Below are 13,750 nucleotides of genomic sequence, written 5' to 3'. Positions count from 1 at the left end.
GAAGATTCGGAAGGTCCTTGGAATGGTCAGGTGGGCAGGGCAGTGTCTGAGCAGTGCTGGGGTGGCAGGGGCGGCGTTTGTTGGATGGGCGCTTATACGGATCCAGTGGTTTGCGGGTCGCCGGTGCGGTGCACGTGACTCCCACGTCTAGATGCGCCAATCGCCTGATGGACAAGAATCGGCGAGAGACAAACAGATTTGGTGACAAGTCCCCGGGTGAAGATAGTCGTTCATCCAGATCTAAACCACATTCTTGCCCAGGGTGAAGCCGTAGGACAGCCATAAGAGCATTCAGACTTTGAGAACTTCTGAAACGCCCAGAACCAGAGTGTACGTCGCCAATTCTGGCTTCAGGTCGCGGCAGTGCCAGCAGACGGGCCCCGGGGTATCCCAAATTTTCTTTGTCAGTGGACGGGATATTTTCAGTGCCTAGGGAATCACAAGTGGCCATGATTCAGTCGTATCATCTTGGTATCATCTTCGGATTTTGAAATTGGGGACATGGGTGTCGAAGAGGAAGAAGCGCAAGGACAGTGGGGAGCCGCAATGCTGCGAACGAAAACCGGTCGGCTGACTAAGTGGACAGCCACCGGCAATGTGTCAAATGGCTCGCGCGGGCGCTCGCTCACAGCACCATGCTCGACATGGCCTCTTCTCACTTGAATACACTAGTATGTTATATATTATAGGGTAGGTTAATGTTCAATACACATCATGCAGCAGCTAAAAGTACAAATTAAGCGGATTTGTCAAAGTAATCATACTCGTACCGAGTCTAGTCATCTTTAGCAACTGTCCTTGGGTTCTCTTCGTCTACCGGGGTATATCCAAAGGTGGGGTATCATTCTGGGGTCCATTTCGTGCTCTATACCTGATAGCAGCGCGTATTAGGACTTCTTTCCGCATAGCATTCGTCGTCATCTTCGACTTTAGAGGTACCCGGACCTCCTGTGGAATGTCTGGAAGTCCCTTCTCTGCATTCCGATGGTAGTCCAGCTGCTCGTTAAGTTGATCTTTGGTGAGTTTCTGAATCTCTGACTCATCTAGGACAAGCTTCCGACTCGTCACTTCCAACGCTGCCAACCGATCCTGTTGTTTCTGCTTCCTTGCAACTTCCTTGACCAAATTAGCTTCAGCCTTCTTCCTGTCCGCTTCCACCTGCCGTTTTTTCATCTAAAAGTGAGTTATTAAAACGCCTTAGAGAATATTTACTGAGACTGACCAGATACGTGGGTATATGCAGGTATATGTGACAAGAATTGGCACGCGCGCCTCTCGACTACCCGCGCTAACGCGTAATAGGGGCGTGTGACACTTTGATCTGACCGCATTGGCACACGATTTTTTGGGAACTCTTTTTCTAATTCAGTACCTCAGATACCGTTCTGAAATTTTGCATACACCTTCTCCTTGTCTGTCTCTAGGAGCTCTGTAGATTAGATTTGTGACTCTAGTAGTCAGAGTATGCGAACTCTACTCTATCTCTAAGCCTTTGACAGATAATAAAATTTCAGTCTATACACCTCCTCGAGTCTCTGGTTCTAATTAAGTTGGTGTTTAAATTTGAATCATACATTTTACATGGCAGTCGAAACTTGGATTTTACTGGAGGAGCTGTCTTGAATGAGGCGGCCAAACAGGGTCAAATACCATCACTTCCCCCTACGATTGCGGCTCCCCAAGGACAGCCTTGAAGAGCCTCCGAACAATAGATTAGATTAGATAGCAGTGATCTTCGAGTCAGATTTCATTTCCGTTATCAACACTTGGTTGCTATAGTCTTTCTTTCGTCTATATCACCACCAATATCCCTTGCATAGAATCGGAAGATGGCTTCAGTGTACATCGACGAAGCCGCTGGCTCGGACACCACCGGCACTGGTACCATCGAGGCGCCATACCAGACTCTCGGCTTCGCCGTCTACTCCCAACCCACCGCCAGCTACCTGATCAGAAAAGATTCGGCTGCCGAATACGCTGAACCCACCCAATCCTCCCTGAAAAAGGCCAAAAAGACTGCAGAGGGTATCGAGAAGAAGAAGAAGAAACAAGAGGAGCTCGAGGAACGGGAAAGGAAAGCCAAGGGTGAGGAGAAAGAGAAGCGAGAGAAACTTTTGGAGGAAAGTAAGAAGATCGTCCTTGAGGAGGATCCCGCTTTGCCTAAGGCTCCCAAGGTGTGCCAGTATCTCTGAAATATAGGGGCGATTGGAGCTAATCGTCGGATTTTCGCAGGCCAAAATTACCCATCTCGAAAAGCACCGTGGACAGCGCGTTCGCGTTTTTGGCTGGGTCCATCGTCTTCGACAGCAAAAGGATATCATTTTCATTGTTTTGCGCGATGGAACTGGATATCTTCAGGCCGTTCTCTCTGGTCGTGTCGCCCAGACATACAGTGCCTTGACCCTCACTCTCGAATCATCTGTCGAGCTCGTCGGTAGCCTCCAGCAAGTCCCCGAAGGAAAGACCGCTCCAGGCGGCCACGAACTTATCGTCGATTACTGGAAAGCTCTTGGACCTGCCCCCGGTGGAGACGACGCTTTTACCAACCGACTCAACGAGGTAACGTGTCACAACGATAATTCCCCGAAAACCGTCGGATTAACTCCCATGCCCAACAGAAATCCGATCCATCCATCCAAGCCGACCTCCGCCACCTCGTTCTGCGAGGTGAAAATGCCTCCAGCATCCTCCGTCTGCGAGCCTACATGATGACCGCCTTCCGCGACGCTCTCCACTCCCACGACCTCATGGAGGTCACCCCTCCCTGTCTCGTCCAAACCCAGGTCGAAGGCGGCGCTACCCTCTTCAAACTCGATTACTACGGCCAACCCGCTTTCCTCACCCAAAGTTCCCAGCTCTACCTCGAGACCTGTCTCCCCTCCCTTGGCGACGTCTTCTGTATCCAAGAATCCTTCCGTGCCGAAAACAGCCACACCCGTCGCCATCTCAGCGAATACACCCATCTTGAGGCCGAGCTGGCGTTCATCACCTTTGACGACTTGATGAACCACATCGAGGATGTCATCTGCAAGACCGTCGACTCGCTCTTGGCCAACCCTGTCTCGGCCGCGTTGGTGAAGCAGTTGAACCCCGACTTCAAGCCTCCTGAGAGGCCGTTCATGAGGATGTCGTATGTGGACGCAATCGAGTGGTTGAACAAGAGGGGTATCCAGCATCCTGCTGAGGATGAGCAGGGCAATGTTATCAAGGTCGACAAGGAGGGCAAGCCGACAACCGATGGAACCGGCGAGGTGTTGATGGTGGACCATAAGATTGGCGATGACATTGCGGAGGCGGCGGAGAGGCGTATGACGGATGAGATTGGCAAGCCCATCTTCCTGCACGGATTCCCTGCCGAGTTGAAGGCTTTCTACATGAAGAAGGCGCCCGTCAAACCTGGCCAGGAAGGCGGTCCCGTCTTCACCGAGAGTTGCGATTTGTTGATGCCCAACGTCGGAGAGATTGTCGGTATGTGCTTTGTGATTACCTTTTGCTCTTGTCAACGCCGGCTGATTGAGAATGCAGGTGGATCGATGAGGATTGCTGATGCTGAGGAGTTGCTTGCTGCCTACAAGAGGGAGGGTATCGACCCTGATCCTTACTACTGGTTCACCGACCAGCGCAAGTACGGTACCTGCGAACACGGCGGATACGGTCTTGGTGTCGAGGTGTGTTTTCCATCCTTCCTCCCATCCTTCTCCCACTCATAGCTTTCTCTTCAGCGATTCTTGGCTTGGCTCGCCAACCGATACACCGTTAGGGAATGTTCTCTGTATCCCAGGTACGAGTTAGTCACCGTTAATATTCGACTGGCACTCATTCCACGTACAGGTGGCCCGGACGCGCTACCCCTTAGTCGACGATTTGATTCGGTAGATGGGCTTTGGTTTGGAAGATTCAAGTGTCACTGGAATGTTTATTGGATTGTATTATTACAGAATAAATATGGAGCCTCCCACGACGTCAACATTCTCTGCAAGATAGCAGTGGAGGATAGCGACCGCCGCGTCTATAGCAGAAACGCCATCTGCGATGATCTGCGTTATTGTGATATGTGTACATCTGCCACTCCCCTCTACACAGCAGCACACCCTTGCACAGCCTTTTTGAAGCGACGCCACACATCACGTACTGGACTATTCCGCACTCGACTCTCCTGGCCCGCTCAAATAAAAACCATCTCTTCACTCGCCCTCAACAGCACCTCTCTCTATCGACACCCACCGCTTTCGCATGACCAAAATACACGACAAGCCTAAAGGTGATATCTCAGGGACACCTTTCCCCGACCTTGTATGGGAAGAAATCGCGAGCTACTTGGATGAAGAGTCGTTGTTCGAATTGGGACGAGCATGTCGGTCGCTAAACGATTTCGCTTTTACCTTCTACCTCGAGACGCAAAACGAGTACTACACCTTTGGAGATCTCCTCTCTGCCCCTGTTGGCTATCCCCCTTCCCTCTTGACAGCTCTACGATGTGCTCTATTCGTGAAGGGCCTTCGCCGCATCATCGTGGGCCCTAAATCCGTCGAAACCCTCCAAGAGTTGATTCAACAGCTGCTCGATCTCCGCGCCATTGTCCGCCGGCAAACCAGATGTCACCACTTTGCCTTGTTCCTCTCCTCTGTCGATTTCCGAATTCAAAAGTGCGGCGGATTGGCATTTGCGAGGGGGATCCGCGTGTCGGAAACCGCGTTCCAGGAGCTCTTGTGCAGCCTGGTGACGACCGCTGTCAATAAAGGTTGCAAGAGCCTGGATATCAGCAAGGGAACCGCACTCATCACTGGTGGTGCTTTGGGCGCCGGGCCACTTACAAGGCCTTCCTATGCAAAAACAAAGGAGCAGGCTGCGCCCGTAACGATCGAACCAGGTCCTAAAGAAGGGCCTCAAGAGGCGATGAGTAAAGGTGAGCTATGAGATCTTTTCCATTTGCGTGGACTAACGAGAACCTGGATGTTGGTCAGGCCCCGGGGCTAGTCTTCCACCGCTTGGGTCGCAACCCCAGGCACTGAAGGGTCCACGACCTGAAGTAGAACTCCCGGGTCGAGCACGACACTCGCTTCTCAACCTCAAACGGCTCTTTCAAACTGGATTCCGGAAGAAGAAACCGAAACCGATGGCTTCCCTGAGCCCTACTCTTACAACGACGCCTGCGTCCGCCTTTTCGTCTTCTCTGAACCCTACTCCTACGCCAATTCCCCCTTCCGCCTTTTCGGCTCCTGTGAGACCTGATGTGGTCAGCTCGTCGAAGAAGGACATTGCACTTGTCCCTAGGCCAGCAGAACCCGGACCCTCCCTGACGTCGCAGACTCACGGACCAGCTAGTCAGCCGTCACTGAGCAATCTCGAACTTCGATCCGACATGCTTCTCTTGCCTCTCTTCTATGACTTTACATCGACCCTCCTCAGAGCCAGCTCATCCACCCTCAGCAAGCTCGTCATCGAATGCTCTTCCACACCTTCGTCCGTCTGGCACGACTTCTTCACCTCGGTTCAGATCTCCTGTTTGAGGATGCTGGAGATCATTGTAAGCATGCTCCTAGTGGAGGAGATGTTGGACATCGCACCGGACGACCTTGCTTACTTCCTCTCGCGCCACACGACCTTGGAGGTGATAACCCTCTATGGGCTAAAGCCAGGTGTCCCATCGCAGGCTCTAACGGAGCGCCTTTTCATGCCTGGGCTGAGGTCGTTTAGGGGCCATCCAGCGTATGTGTCGTGGATCCTCGACCTTGATCCGGCGCAGGTACCACGGCTCGAGCGCGTCGTTGCCAACACCGAGTACTACAGCAGTAGTTCAAACCGACCGTTCGATCATCGATTGTTGGACGGGGTGCTGCAGTCGCTGGGTGCGCGAAACCTCACCCTTGGACTTGACTTGACGATTACCGAAGGACGGGACGAGTGGTTCCAGAGCCGCGTGGACGATCCAGACAGTGGACCAATTAAATCGCTCACCAATATCCGGACACTCGACCTCAACTACTCTTGGTATATGGTCCTCAAGCCGCCCGAACTCGAATTCTTGACGCAATTCATCAATACCTTCCCGGCGGTCGAGCACCTGCTGCTAAACGAATTCGCCATCGATGTGGAGTCGACGGGTTGGGCGCTAAGCGAAACTGAGAAAGTACAGGACTTCTTTGCGCGTCGTTGCCCGAGTTTGCGAACCGTCAAGATCAATGGGCGTCTGTCTATCTCGCTGGTTCCAGTTTCGGTGATGGAGCCGGGCTCTAATGGACCACAGTGAGGTTAGGGTAGACTCATTCAAAATCCGTGTACGTTTTTGTATTTTTACCAGTTAATACGACTGGCATACTATGTCAAAATCAACAGCGCAATAGATGCCCCTGGAGGTTTCACTGTCGCCGCAGTACTAGGAACTGGACCTCTCAGGGTACGCGAATCACTCTCCTCTATTTTCTGACATGGATCACAATTACTAGATAGCAAGATAAAGATAGTACTATATTACACGCCCGCAAAGAAGCAGCAGCACAACACAGATAAGATTAAGAAGTTAGAACGGGCCAACCTTCGTCCACAAGGTCACCTCACTTCTTCCCATTCAAATTCCTATCATCCCACAAGAACACCCTAGCAGTCGCCAACGCCCTCATCCTCACCTCCCACTCCCCAAACTCACACACTCCAAAATCCTGGATCGTCATATACGGCGCGAGTGTCATCCAAAAATTGTACTCCCCAGGGGCCAAATCCGCTGGCTTACCGACCACCTTGGGGCCGTAGATTTTGGTGAAGTGGGGTTTGGGCGGGTTGTGCCCGCAGGTGGTTATGTAGCCGCCGAGGACGGTGCGGGCTTCTGGGGAGAGGGAGGAGAGCATTTCGGAGGTGAAGCGTCGGGCGATGAGGGTCAAGGGGAGGCGGAAGGGGTAGGTTGTGTGGTCTTGGGGGAGGCGGGTGTATGAGGAGCCTGATGGGATTTCGAGTTCTACAGATGAGATGGGGGATTGGGAAAAGGTTAGTGTTGATTAAATATTGGCCGCGACGCGACGTACGCAAAAGTTCCTGAGACTCGGGCAACGAGCTCGCCTTCCATGCTCGGCTCGAGGGCGTTTCACGCGGGAGCTTCTCAAACGCCGCGTGCCATCTTACAACCACATCTTCAAGTTTCTTGAGCTCCTCAGGATCAGGCTCAAGGAAGGCTTTGTCTTTCTCGACGACCAAGGACGAGCAGCCCCACTTGTGGTGTTGCTTCCAGTGTAGTTTTTGGCATTTTTGGCTCTGTAGATGTAGTGTTCGTTGGCCAAGTCAGATTTATCATTTGGATAACGAAGAGATGGTGTCTTTGTTGCAGGGATAAACGCACGCAGTAGGAGTAGTCTTTGCATACTGAACATCGGCTCTTGGCCACTGCGCCTTCTTCAACGTCGGGGCAGTCATCGAATTCGCAGTACCCTGAAGGCTTTGGGGCGGGGAGAACTGTGGTATCTGGGGTCGTGGCGGAGCTGGACATGGTGGTGGTTCTGGTCGAAGTTCTAGTCAACTTGGATGGCTTCTTAAAAGCTTAAACTTTCGAAGATAATGTCAGGGCATTATGTAAGGAAAAAACGTGCCCGTGACGAGTTTGATCAGTTTAGGAGCTAGCGGGTGAATTACCTGGCGTGCATTTAAATTTTACAATTCTCTCAAAGGAAGACTTGGTTATGGCTTGGAAGGCCAACGACTCGATAACGGTGCTAGGAAACTGGTACTATTACATGTTGTACAGAGAGGCAATTGCAACTGATGCGCCAATGAGGCGCGTGCAATATTTTCCCGACGCGTCGCGTCGCGTTATGTCGTCGTAGGTACTTTATCCTCCTCTGACGACGCCGTCATCGTTCCAGAGCATCTTCCTCGCCAGAGACAGGGCAAGCCACCTATCGCCCCACTCCTTCAACTCGCCTTCCATATCCTGTTCGACGAACATCGGTATCAAGTCCACGACTGTCTCATACTCCCCCGGCGACAAATCAGCAGGCTTGTGCACGACCTTGGGTCCGTACATTTTACCCCAACCGTGAGGAAGTTGTGCTGCTTCGCCCGTCTTTCAGATTTTGTCGGGGATGGTTTCGAGGGCTGAAGGGATTGGCGGGAGGAGCATGGAGGAGAGGAAGCGCCTTCGGAGCAAACTGTGAAAGCGCACCTCCGGGAAGTGCGAGTACTAACTACCACTCGCTTCTGGAGCTTTTACTTCGACTGCACTCTTCTGACTCCGTTGTTTCATTGAAACTTGACGCAGGCACGGAATCAAAGAGCCAGCACCAGTCGATTTATTCCAGGATAACGAGCTGCGTTTACTGTACGAAGCGCCAGTGTTCGTCCGCCTACCAGAGTTTACCCGAGGTTAACAGTGAATTGGTATGATTTTCATCATATGGATGGGGAGGTGAAGGATGAAGATGATTATGAGGAGTATGGGTGTACGTGTTGTGCGTGGTTGGGGTTGCCTCAGTACTAGTACTAAGTAGGGGGTGGGGTGCTCGATAATTATTTAATTCATTTGTGCTGGATTCTTGGTTTCTGGGACATTTTGGGTCGTTATTTTTGTAGTATGTATCTAGGTTGTGTTGTAAATATACTCTTGTAATTTTATGGACACTTTCATACGTCGCATGAACAGACCCCTCGCCGCCTATTTGTTATCTTATCTATATTAGGTGGCTGTACGATAATCGTGATGATGACAGCGGAAGCGGATTCAGCAAAACACCTCTCTTGTTCTCCGCCATATCGTTGAGCTGTTTCACTATGTCCAACGCTCGAGGTACCAAACGACTACAGGCAAGCGGACACGCCTCTGAACCGCCTCGAAAGATCCAGAGGTCGACTCGGATAAAAACAGAGCACGAAGAACGAACGACTAATCTTCTCCAGGACGAGAGGGCAGCCAATTCGGAAGGTACCTGCGGTGGCACGTATACTGTAGATGTAATTAGGGAATCTAACGACGAATGAAAACCAACAGAACCATCCAAATCCTCGCAAACTCGCAGCCCTGCAACGCCGAAGACGCGCACATCTCGCAAGAAGACTAAAGTAGTACCCAAAAAGGAAGAAGAAGCGCCGGTCCTTGTTACGGCACCAGACAATGTAGAAGAAGAGGAAGCTGCGGATGATTCGGATTATGTCGACGAGAGCGAGAGTAATGCAGAAGGTGAGTTCGAAAAACGGCCTCTCTGAGTGCGCAGAAACTGACATAGAGAACCCGACAGCTCGGACCCCACGCAAGCGAGGCGCTACTTCGCAGAATTCATCGCCGAGAAAGAAATCTGCAACTCCAAAGAAAAAGAAAGGAAGAGAAAAGACGCCTGTCGTACGTCCTGTGTTCGTTTTAGAGGTCAGACCTATGTGTCTTACGGAAGGAATGTCGAAGCCACTGGATTCTTTGACCCCGAAGGAACTGCTTGCTTTAGCGAAGAAGGACCACCAACTTGCGGAAACTCTGTCTTCCACTGCCGGGGTGGCAATATGGAGCAAAGCGAGGTCGAACGTTAAACCTAGACCTGTCCCTGACCCTCCCAGGTACTGCTCGGAAGAGAAATGGGCCCAGTTACTTTTCGACGAGCGCTTGTGTCAGGTACGATTCATGCTGGGGGTCTTGCTTTGGACCGCTGATGCCGACTGCAATGTTGCTCCAGGGTTGCTCCCAACGGAAGTCCACTGAAGCCGAACTCTTCCTCGAGTTTCCTACACGGCTATGTGCGAGATGCAGGGAAGAAACGTACGTGTATTTGACTTTTGGTTCAAGAGTCGGGAGTGACCCTTCTCCTTGTGCCAGTCTGATCAAGAAGCAAGAAATAACCAACCTAAATGAGGTAGACAAGTTGGATGATTGGTTCACAGGAAAACTCCTCAATCGCCATGAAAGTAGGGATACTTGATGCTTTTCATTTATTTTTGTAACGCTTGAAGTGACCTTTTTTCAAATAGGCAAGGAAAAGACCAATAGGCTTCGTTACTGGAAGCGCGAAGCCGACGAAGTCTCCACCCGACTTTTATCGTACACGGCAGGACTCATACGGCGCGACCCCAATGTGAGGGCAGAGTTCGAAGCCTACAAGACACAGCGGAGGAGTTTTGTGGATCATATGAAGAGGGTGTGCATCTTTCGTGAACACACTTGAGACTCTGCTGAGTTCCCGCGATGATAGAATCTTTGGAACAGGAAATCCTGGTACGACCAGTACAAAGCCCACGAAAAGACGAACATGGAGGAACGGCGGCGTGCACGATTGTCCGCGTAGGTCTGTTTCCTTCACCTATCCCAATTCTAGGCACTGATCATCATCTTTCCTCAGTATCCGAGCAAGATTCAAGCAGCTTGGGTACACTGATGACGACGTCAGCGTCTTCACCGAGGATCATAAGGATATAAAGACCGGTCCAGTGGAAATCACTGATAAAGGCGAGTGTTCTTTCTTCACCTGATATTAATAGGCAAGAACGTTTGACATCCTTTTACAGAATGGGAGAAGCTGGAAGTGAGACTGGGTCCGACCGCGTGCTTGGCTAGGAAGAAGAGGTTGCTGAACAGTCGTTATGACGAATTCAAAGCTGCGTTGGTTGCTGAGAAACGTCCAGTCGGATTGCACTTTTACCCAACTCTATCCGAATTGCTCCAGCACCAACCTCTCAAGGACCTTATCGATGCGGCACGCGAAGATTTCGACAACCGTCTCGCAAAAGCGACCAACTTCGCTTCTTTCGCTCGACTTGTAGACGCCTGTATCCTTCAGAAAAGGGGCGCGTTGGAGAACCAAATCCGCGGCGCGTTCACCGCACCGTTGGGCGTTGACGTATCCAAACTTGCTGCCCGTGTCTTCACATGCAACAACCCCGGCCACGTCAAGCCTGTACGAAGGCCCTTGATCGGGATGGACATGGCAGCAACTCACCGTTGTTCTTACCTTGGACGAGAGGTAGCACGAAATGCTCGCAGACCTCAGTACAGTATCCCTCCCGAGGCCTGTCCTTCTTTGGCACTCAACGTTCGGGCCTCGGATATCGCCAGCCAGATTATCGACGAAGCTGGGCTGTCGCCTTTGACAGCCACTGTAGCTCAAATGAACGCTTTGGATAAGAGGTTCACGTGCAACGCTTGCCTGAAGACGGAGACTTTCAAGCAGGAGAACGGACACAAATACAAGCCGTTCTTAGGCGCCTATACTTGGAGAAGCGCCGTAAGTCATTCCCTTCTCTGAAATTTCTGGCATGAAATTCTAACGTCCGCCTCCACAGATACACCACGCGATGACCAAGCATCCCAAGTATTTCAACAGCGACCCTTGGAACTCGCTTCAGTTCACTGTGATCACTGACCCTGTAAAGCTACAAGCTGCGAAAACCAAGTTGTACCGAAGTGTGTCGTGGTTCTGCAACCATTGTACCGAGTTCAACGACGGTTACGCTGCTCGGGAAGATGAAGCGATGAGTCACCTTCAGACCATGTCAGTCGTCCAAACGCCTCTCTATTCTGTCCTTTGCACTGATTGTTACCCAACACTTTAGGCATGGGATCAAAGATCCGGCACTCAAAGACGATCTGTTCCAGGATGATGAGCTAAGTCTCTTCTACGAGGCGCCCGTCTTCATTAGAATGCTTGAGGACCCGCCTCGGCGCAGGTATCCTGAACTCTTCGTCAGTTGGTATAGTTTCTTCCATTTGGACGGTCGAAGAGAGGACGAGGATGATTTCCAAGAGTATGGGTGCATGATTTGTCGGTTCTTAGGGCTGCCTCATTAGGATTGGAATATTTGGAGAATAGCACCTCTTGTATATTGGGATTGCATATCTGATACACCAGGTCTTGTACTATATAGATGCTATGATCTTTCTGTGCGCTGTGCCGGTGTTGACGGGTCAGCGGCGTGAGCCTGTGCTGTCGCTCTATGAGGCTGACGTGATTAGGCGCCCGTCGCACCCAATGGGCACGGAATGTAAAACGATCTTCCTCTCTCAAGGTCGCGATCTGCCGCTATTGCTTCGATCGCGTTCTCCCGGTAAGGATCTAAATTCATTTCAACATACCAAGGTTACCAAGGTAGTAATATAATCCAACACTTGAGTATACTTGTGCACATATACCGGAACGACTCGGAAGAAGCACGGATGCACACCTTCTGTCTTCCGTGACCACCCACTCACGAGGCCCCTTCACCCCCAGTTCTGCCTACCCTTGTCATTCGGAATCCCGGACGCAAAGACTTTGAGAAGCAGAGAAAACAAGAAAGTTACATATCCGAGTCAAGCATCATATTAATCGGGAGTGACCCTTCACAAGACGAATTACATCGGCCCACTGGCCAACCATAACCGCGGCCTCAATGGCCGCTGGATCAACTGGTTCTAAACGATTCTTTCGCAGCTTGGTTCGGAACTCGGAGAATGGGAGCGTCAACTGCAACTCGGGGTAAAACCTACGCAGAAAGCGTCCAACCTGCTGACCGGACGTGATTGCCGAGTTGCACAGTCCCCAGCAACGCAGAAAACGGTAGTTGTCCTCTTCCTCTTCCTCGTCGTCATCGTTGTCATATTTGACCAGGAAAGGAACCAGGCGAGCGTCGCAGGGGAGGACGAGTGACCCGAGGTTGGGACAGTGCTGCATCGCAGCATGGACTCCTGCTAATGTGAGGGGTCCCCGATAAATAGCTTCATTGCCTTCAGCCGGATAAAGGTTGAAGTCCGTCAACTTTGGCCAGGCGGAGAAAAGATCGGCCAGAACGGAATCTTCGATTTCCGGTGGCAAGCAATTGAGAATGCGGACTTCTTTCATATCTTTGCAGGCGAGGAAAGGAGTTAGCGTAGCGCCTGTGATTTGGAAACGAACTACTGGGTGAGCGTCGCAGTCTTCAGGGACGGTGATATGGAAGATGGAGACCTTGGACAATGTGCAGTTGCTGACAATGACTCGTGCAAGTCAATGTCCTGCGTTGATACGTGGAACTCGATTGTGAACTGTTCGAGGGAGGGGACGCGGAGTTTTCGAAGAAATGTATTCAGGCCAGCTGTAGACGTCGCTGAAAGGCCCAAATAATCCAGCTTCGGAAAGAAAAGGTCGTATGGGAGGTGAACCGACAACAGGCTATCGTCCACTGTCACTGATAATGTCTTGAGGTGGACAAATCGGCTGAGAACAGGGAGCGTTTCAGGCTGAAGAACCAGGTAGTCGATGGAAAGTGAAGTTAAACGGGCGGTGAAATGTCGAAGAAGACAGTCAATGGAGGATAGCCTCGCACCACCGCAAAAGTGGTTGTAAATGGTAAATGAGGTGATGTTCTGGGCATACGCTTGGAGCCTGTCTGAGAGGGCCTTCCAACATGGGTTATCCAAATCGGTAACGCCAGGAGTCAGCGCAGCGTCGATTTCATTGGTCGAGATTCTGACAACACGAATGGAAGGTGAGAGCACAATAGCCGGATAAAAGATGGCTTCTAGGGGGCGCTCAGAGAAGCAGGGCAATGTCACTTCGACGACATTTGGAAATAGGGGTAGAGGTACCGTCGAGGTGTGTAGCGCATGAAGCGAGCGATGATCGAAGCGTTTCCCAGATGTATAGCCAATTTCTTTGACGTGTGGGGTATAGTGTTGCAGGCGTTGTCGGAATTCTGGTCGCACGGACAAGAACTCTCCCTTTATTGACTGGTATTCTGTCAGAACGCTCTGCAAAGATGTAACTAAGTCCCTCACCATCGTGTCGCTTGCATTCAACCAAAAGGCATGTGGATAAAGACCACATATAACGGA

The 13,750-nt window shown here is 51.2% G+C and overlaps 7 protein-coding genes across 7 annotated transcripts; 3 read left to right on the top strand and 4 right to left on the bottom strand.

Moving 5' to 3' along the window:
* Nucleotides 1-813: 813 nt before the first annotated feature.
* Nucleotides 814-1,173, bottom strand: CC1G_14112 (hypothetical protein; the record flags this gene model as incomplete). Its single annotated transcript, XM_002911533.1, has 1 exon — nucleotides 814-1,173. The coding sequence occupies one exon, from the start codon at nucleotides 1,171-1,173 to the stop codon at nucleotides 814-816; it is 360 nt and encodes a 119-aa protein (XP_002911579.1).
* Nucleotides 1,174-1,800: 627 nt separating this feature from the next.
* Nucleotides 1,801-3,965, top strand: CC1G_04635 (asparaginyl-tRNA synthetase). Its single transcript, XM_001829894.2, has 6 exons — nucleotides 1,801-2,174; nucleotides 2,233-2,559; nucleotides 2,619-3,468; nucleotides 3,526-3,668; nucleotides 3,723-3,781; nucleotides 3,832-3,965. Exons 1-6 carry the CDS (start codon nucleotides 1,830-1,832, stop codon nucleotides 3,854-3,856), a joined length of 1,749 nt encoding a protein of 582 aa, XP_001829946.1. The 5' UTR covers nucleotides 1,801-1,829; the 3' UTR covers nucleotides 3,857-3,965.
* A 268-nt stretch (nucleotides 3,966-4,233) lies between these two features.
* On the top strand, nucleotides 4,234-6,250 carry CC1G_04634 (hypothetical protein; the record flags this gene model as incomplete). The annotated part of the gene is made up of 2 exons (XM_001829893.1): nucleotides 4,234-4,906; nucleotides 4,965-6,250. The coding sequence occupies 2 exons, from the start codon at nucleotides 4,234-4,236 to the stop codon at nucleotides 6,248-6,250; spliced, it is 1,959 nt and encodes a 652-aa protein (XP_001829945.1).
* A 232-nt stretch (nucleotides 6,251-6,482) lies between these two features.
* On the bottom strand, nucleotides 6,483-7,489 carry CC1G_04633 (hypothetical protein). The gene is made up of 3 exons (XM_001829892.2): nucleotides 7,331-7,489; nucleotides 7,020-7,245; nucleotides 6,483-6,952 (listed from the first exon to the last, which is right to left on the bottom strand). Exons 1-3 carry the CDS (start codon nucleotides 7,475-7,477, stop codon nucleotides 6,555-6,557), a joined length of 771 nt encoding a protein of 256 aa, XP_001829944.1. The 5' UTR covers nucleotides 7,478-7,489; the 3' UTR covers nucleotides 6,483-6,554.
* Nucleotides 7,490-7,816: 327 nt separating this feature from the next.
* On the bottom strand, nucleotides 7,817-8,011 carry CC1G_14111 (hypothetical protein; the record flags this gene model as incomplete). The annotated part of the gene is made up of 1 exon (XM_002911532.1): nucleotides 7,817-8,011. The coding sequence occupies one exon, from the start codon at nucleotides 8,009-8,011 to the stop codon at nucleotides 7,817-7,819; it is 195 nt and encodes a 64-aa protein (XP_002911578.1).
* Nucleotides 8,012-8,754: 743 nt separating this feature from the next.
* Nucleotides 8,755-11,749, top strand: CC1G_14110 (hypothetical protein; the record flags this gene model as incomplete). Its single annotated transcript, XM_002911531.1, has 11 exons — nucleotides 8,755-8,905; nucleotides 8,972-9,160; nucleotides 9,219-9,583; nucleotides 9,645-9,727; nucleotides 9,785-9,873; nucleotides 9,937-10,103; nucleotides 10,158-10,246; nucleotides 10,305-10,387; nucleotides 10,471-11,186; nucleotides 11,245-11,453; nucleotides 11,515-11,749. The coding sequence occupies 11 exons, from the start codon at nucleotides 8,755-8,757 to the stop codon at nucleotides 11,747-11,749; spliced, it is 2,376 nt and encodes a 791-aa protein (XP_002911577.1).
* Nucleotides 11,750-12,257: 508 nt separating this feature from the next.
* On the bottom strand, nucleotides 12,258-13,696 carry CC1G_04630 (hypothetical protein; the record flags this gene model as incomplete). Its single annotated transcript, XM_001829889.2, has 2 exons — nucleotides 12,258-12,884; nucleotides 12,944-13,696. The coding sequence occupies 2 exons, from the start codon at nucleotides 13,694-13,696 to the stop codon at nucleotides 12,258-12,260; spliced, it is 1,380 nt and encodes a 459-aa protein (XP_001829941.2).
* Nucleotides 13,697-13,750: the final 54 nt, after the last annotated feature.

Source organism: Coprinopsis cinerea (assembly GCF_000182895.1).
Source record: "Coprinopsis cinerea okayama7#130 chromosome 3 map unlocalized cont3.3, whole genome shotgun sequence".
In the NCBI taxonomy this organism is placed as follows: Eukaryota; Fungi; Basidiomycota; class Agaricomycetes; order Agaricales; family Psathyrellaceae; genus Coprinopsis; species Coprinopsis cinerea.
Note: the sequence above shows the minus strand (reverse complement) of the source record. Positions and strands in the feature narration are given on the sequence as shown.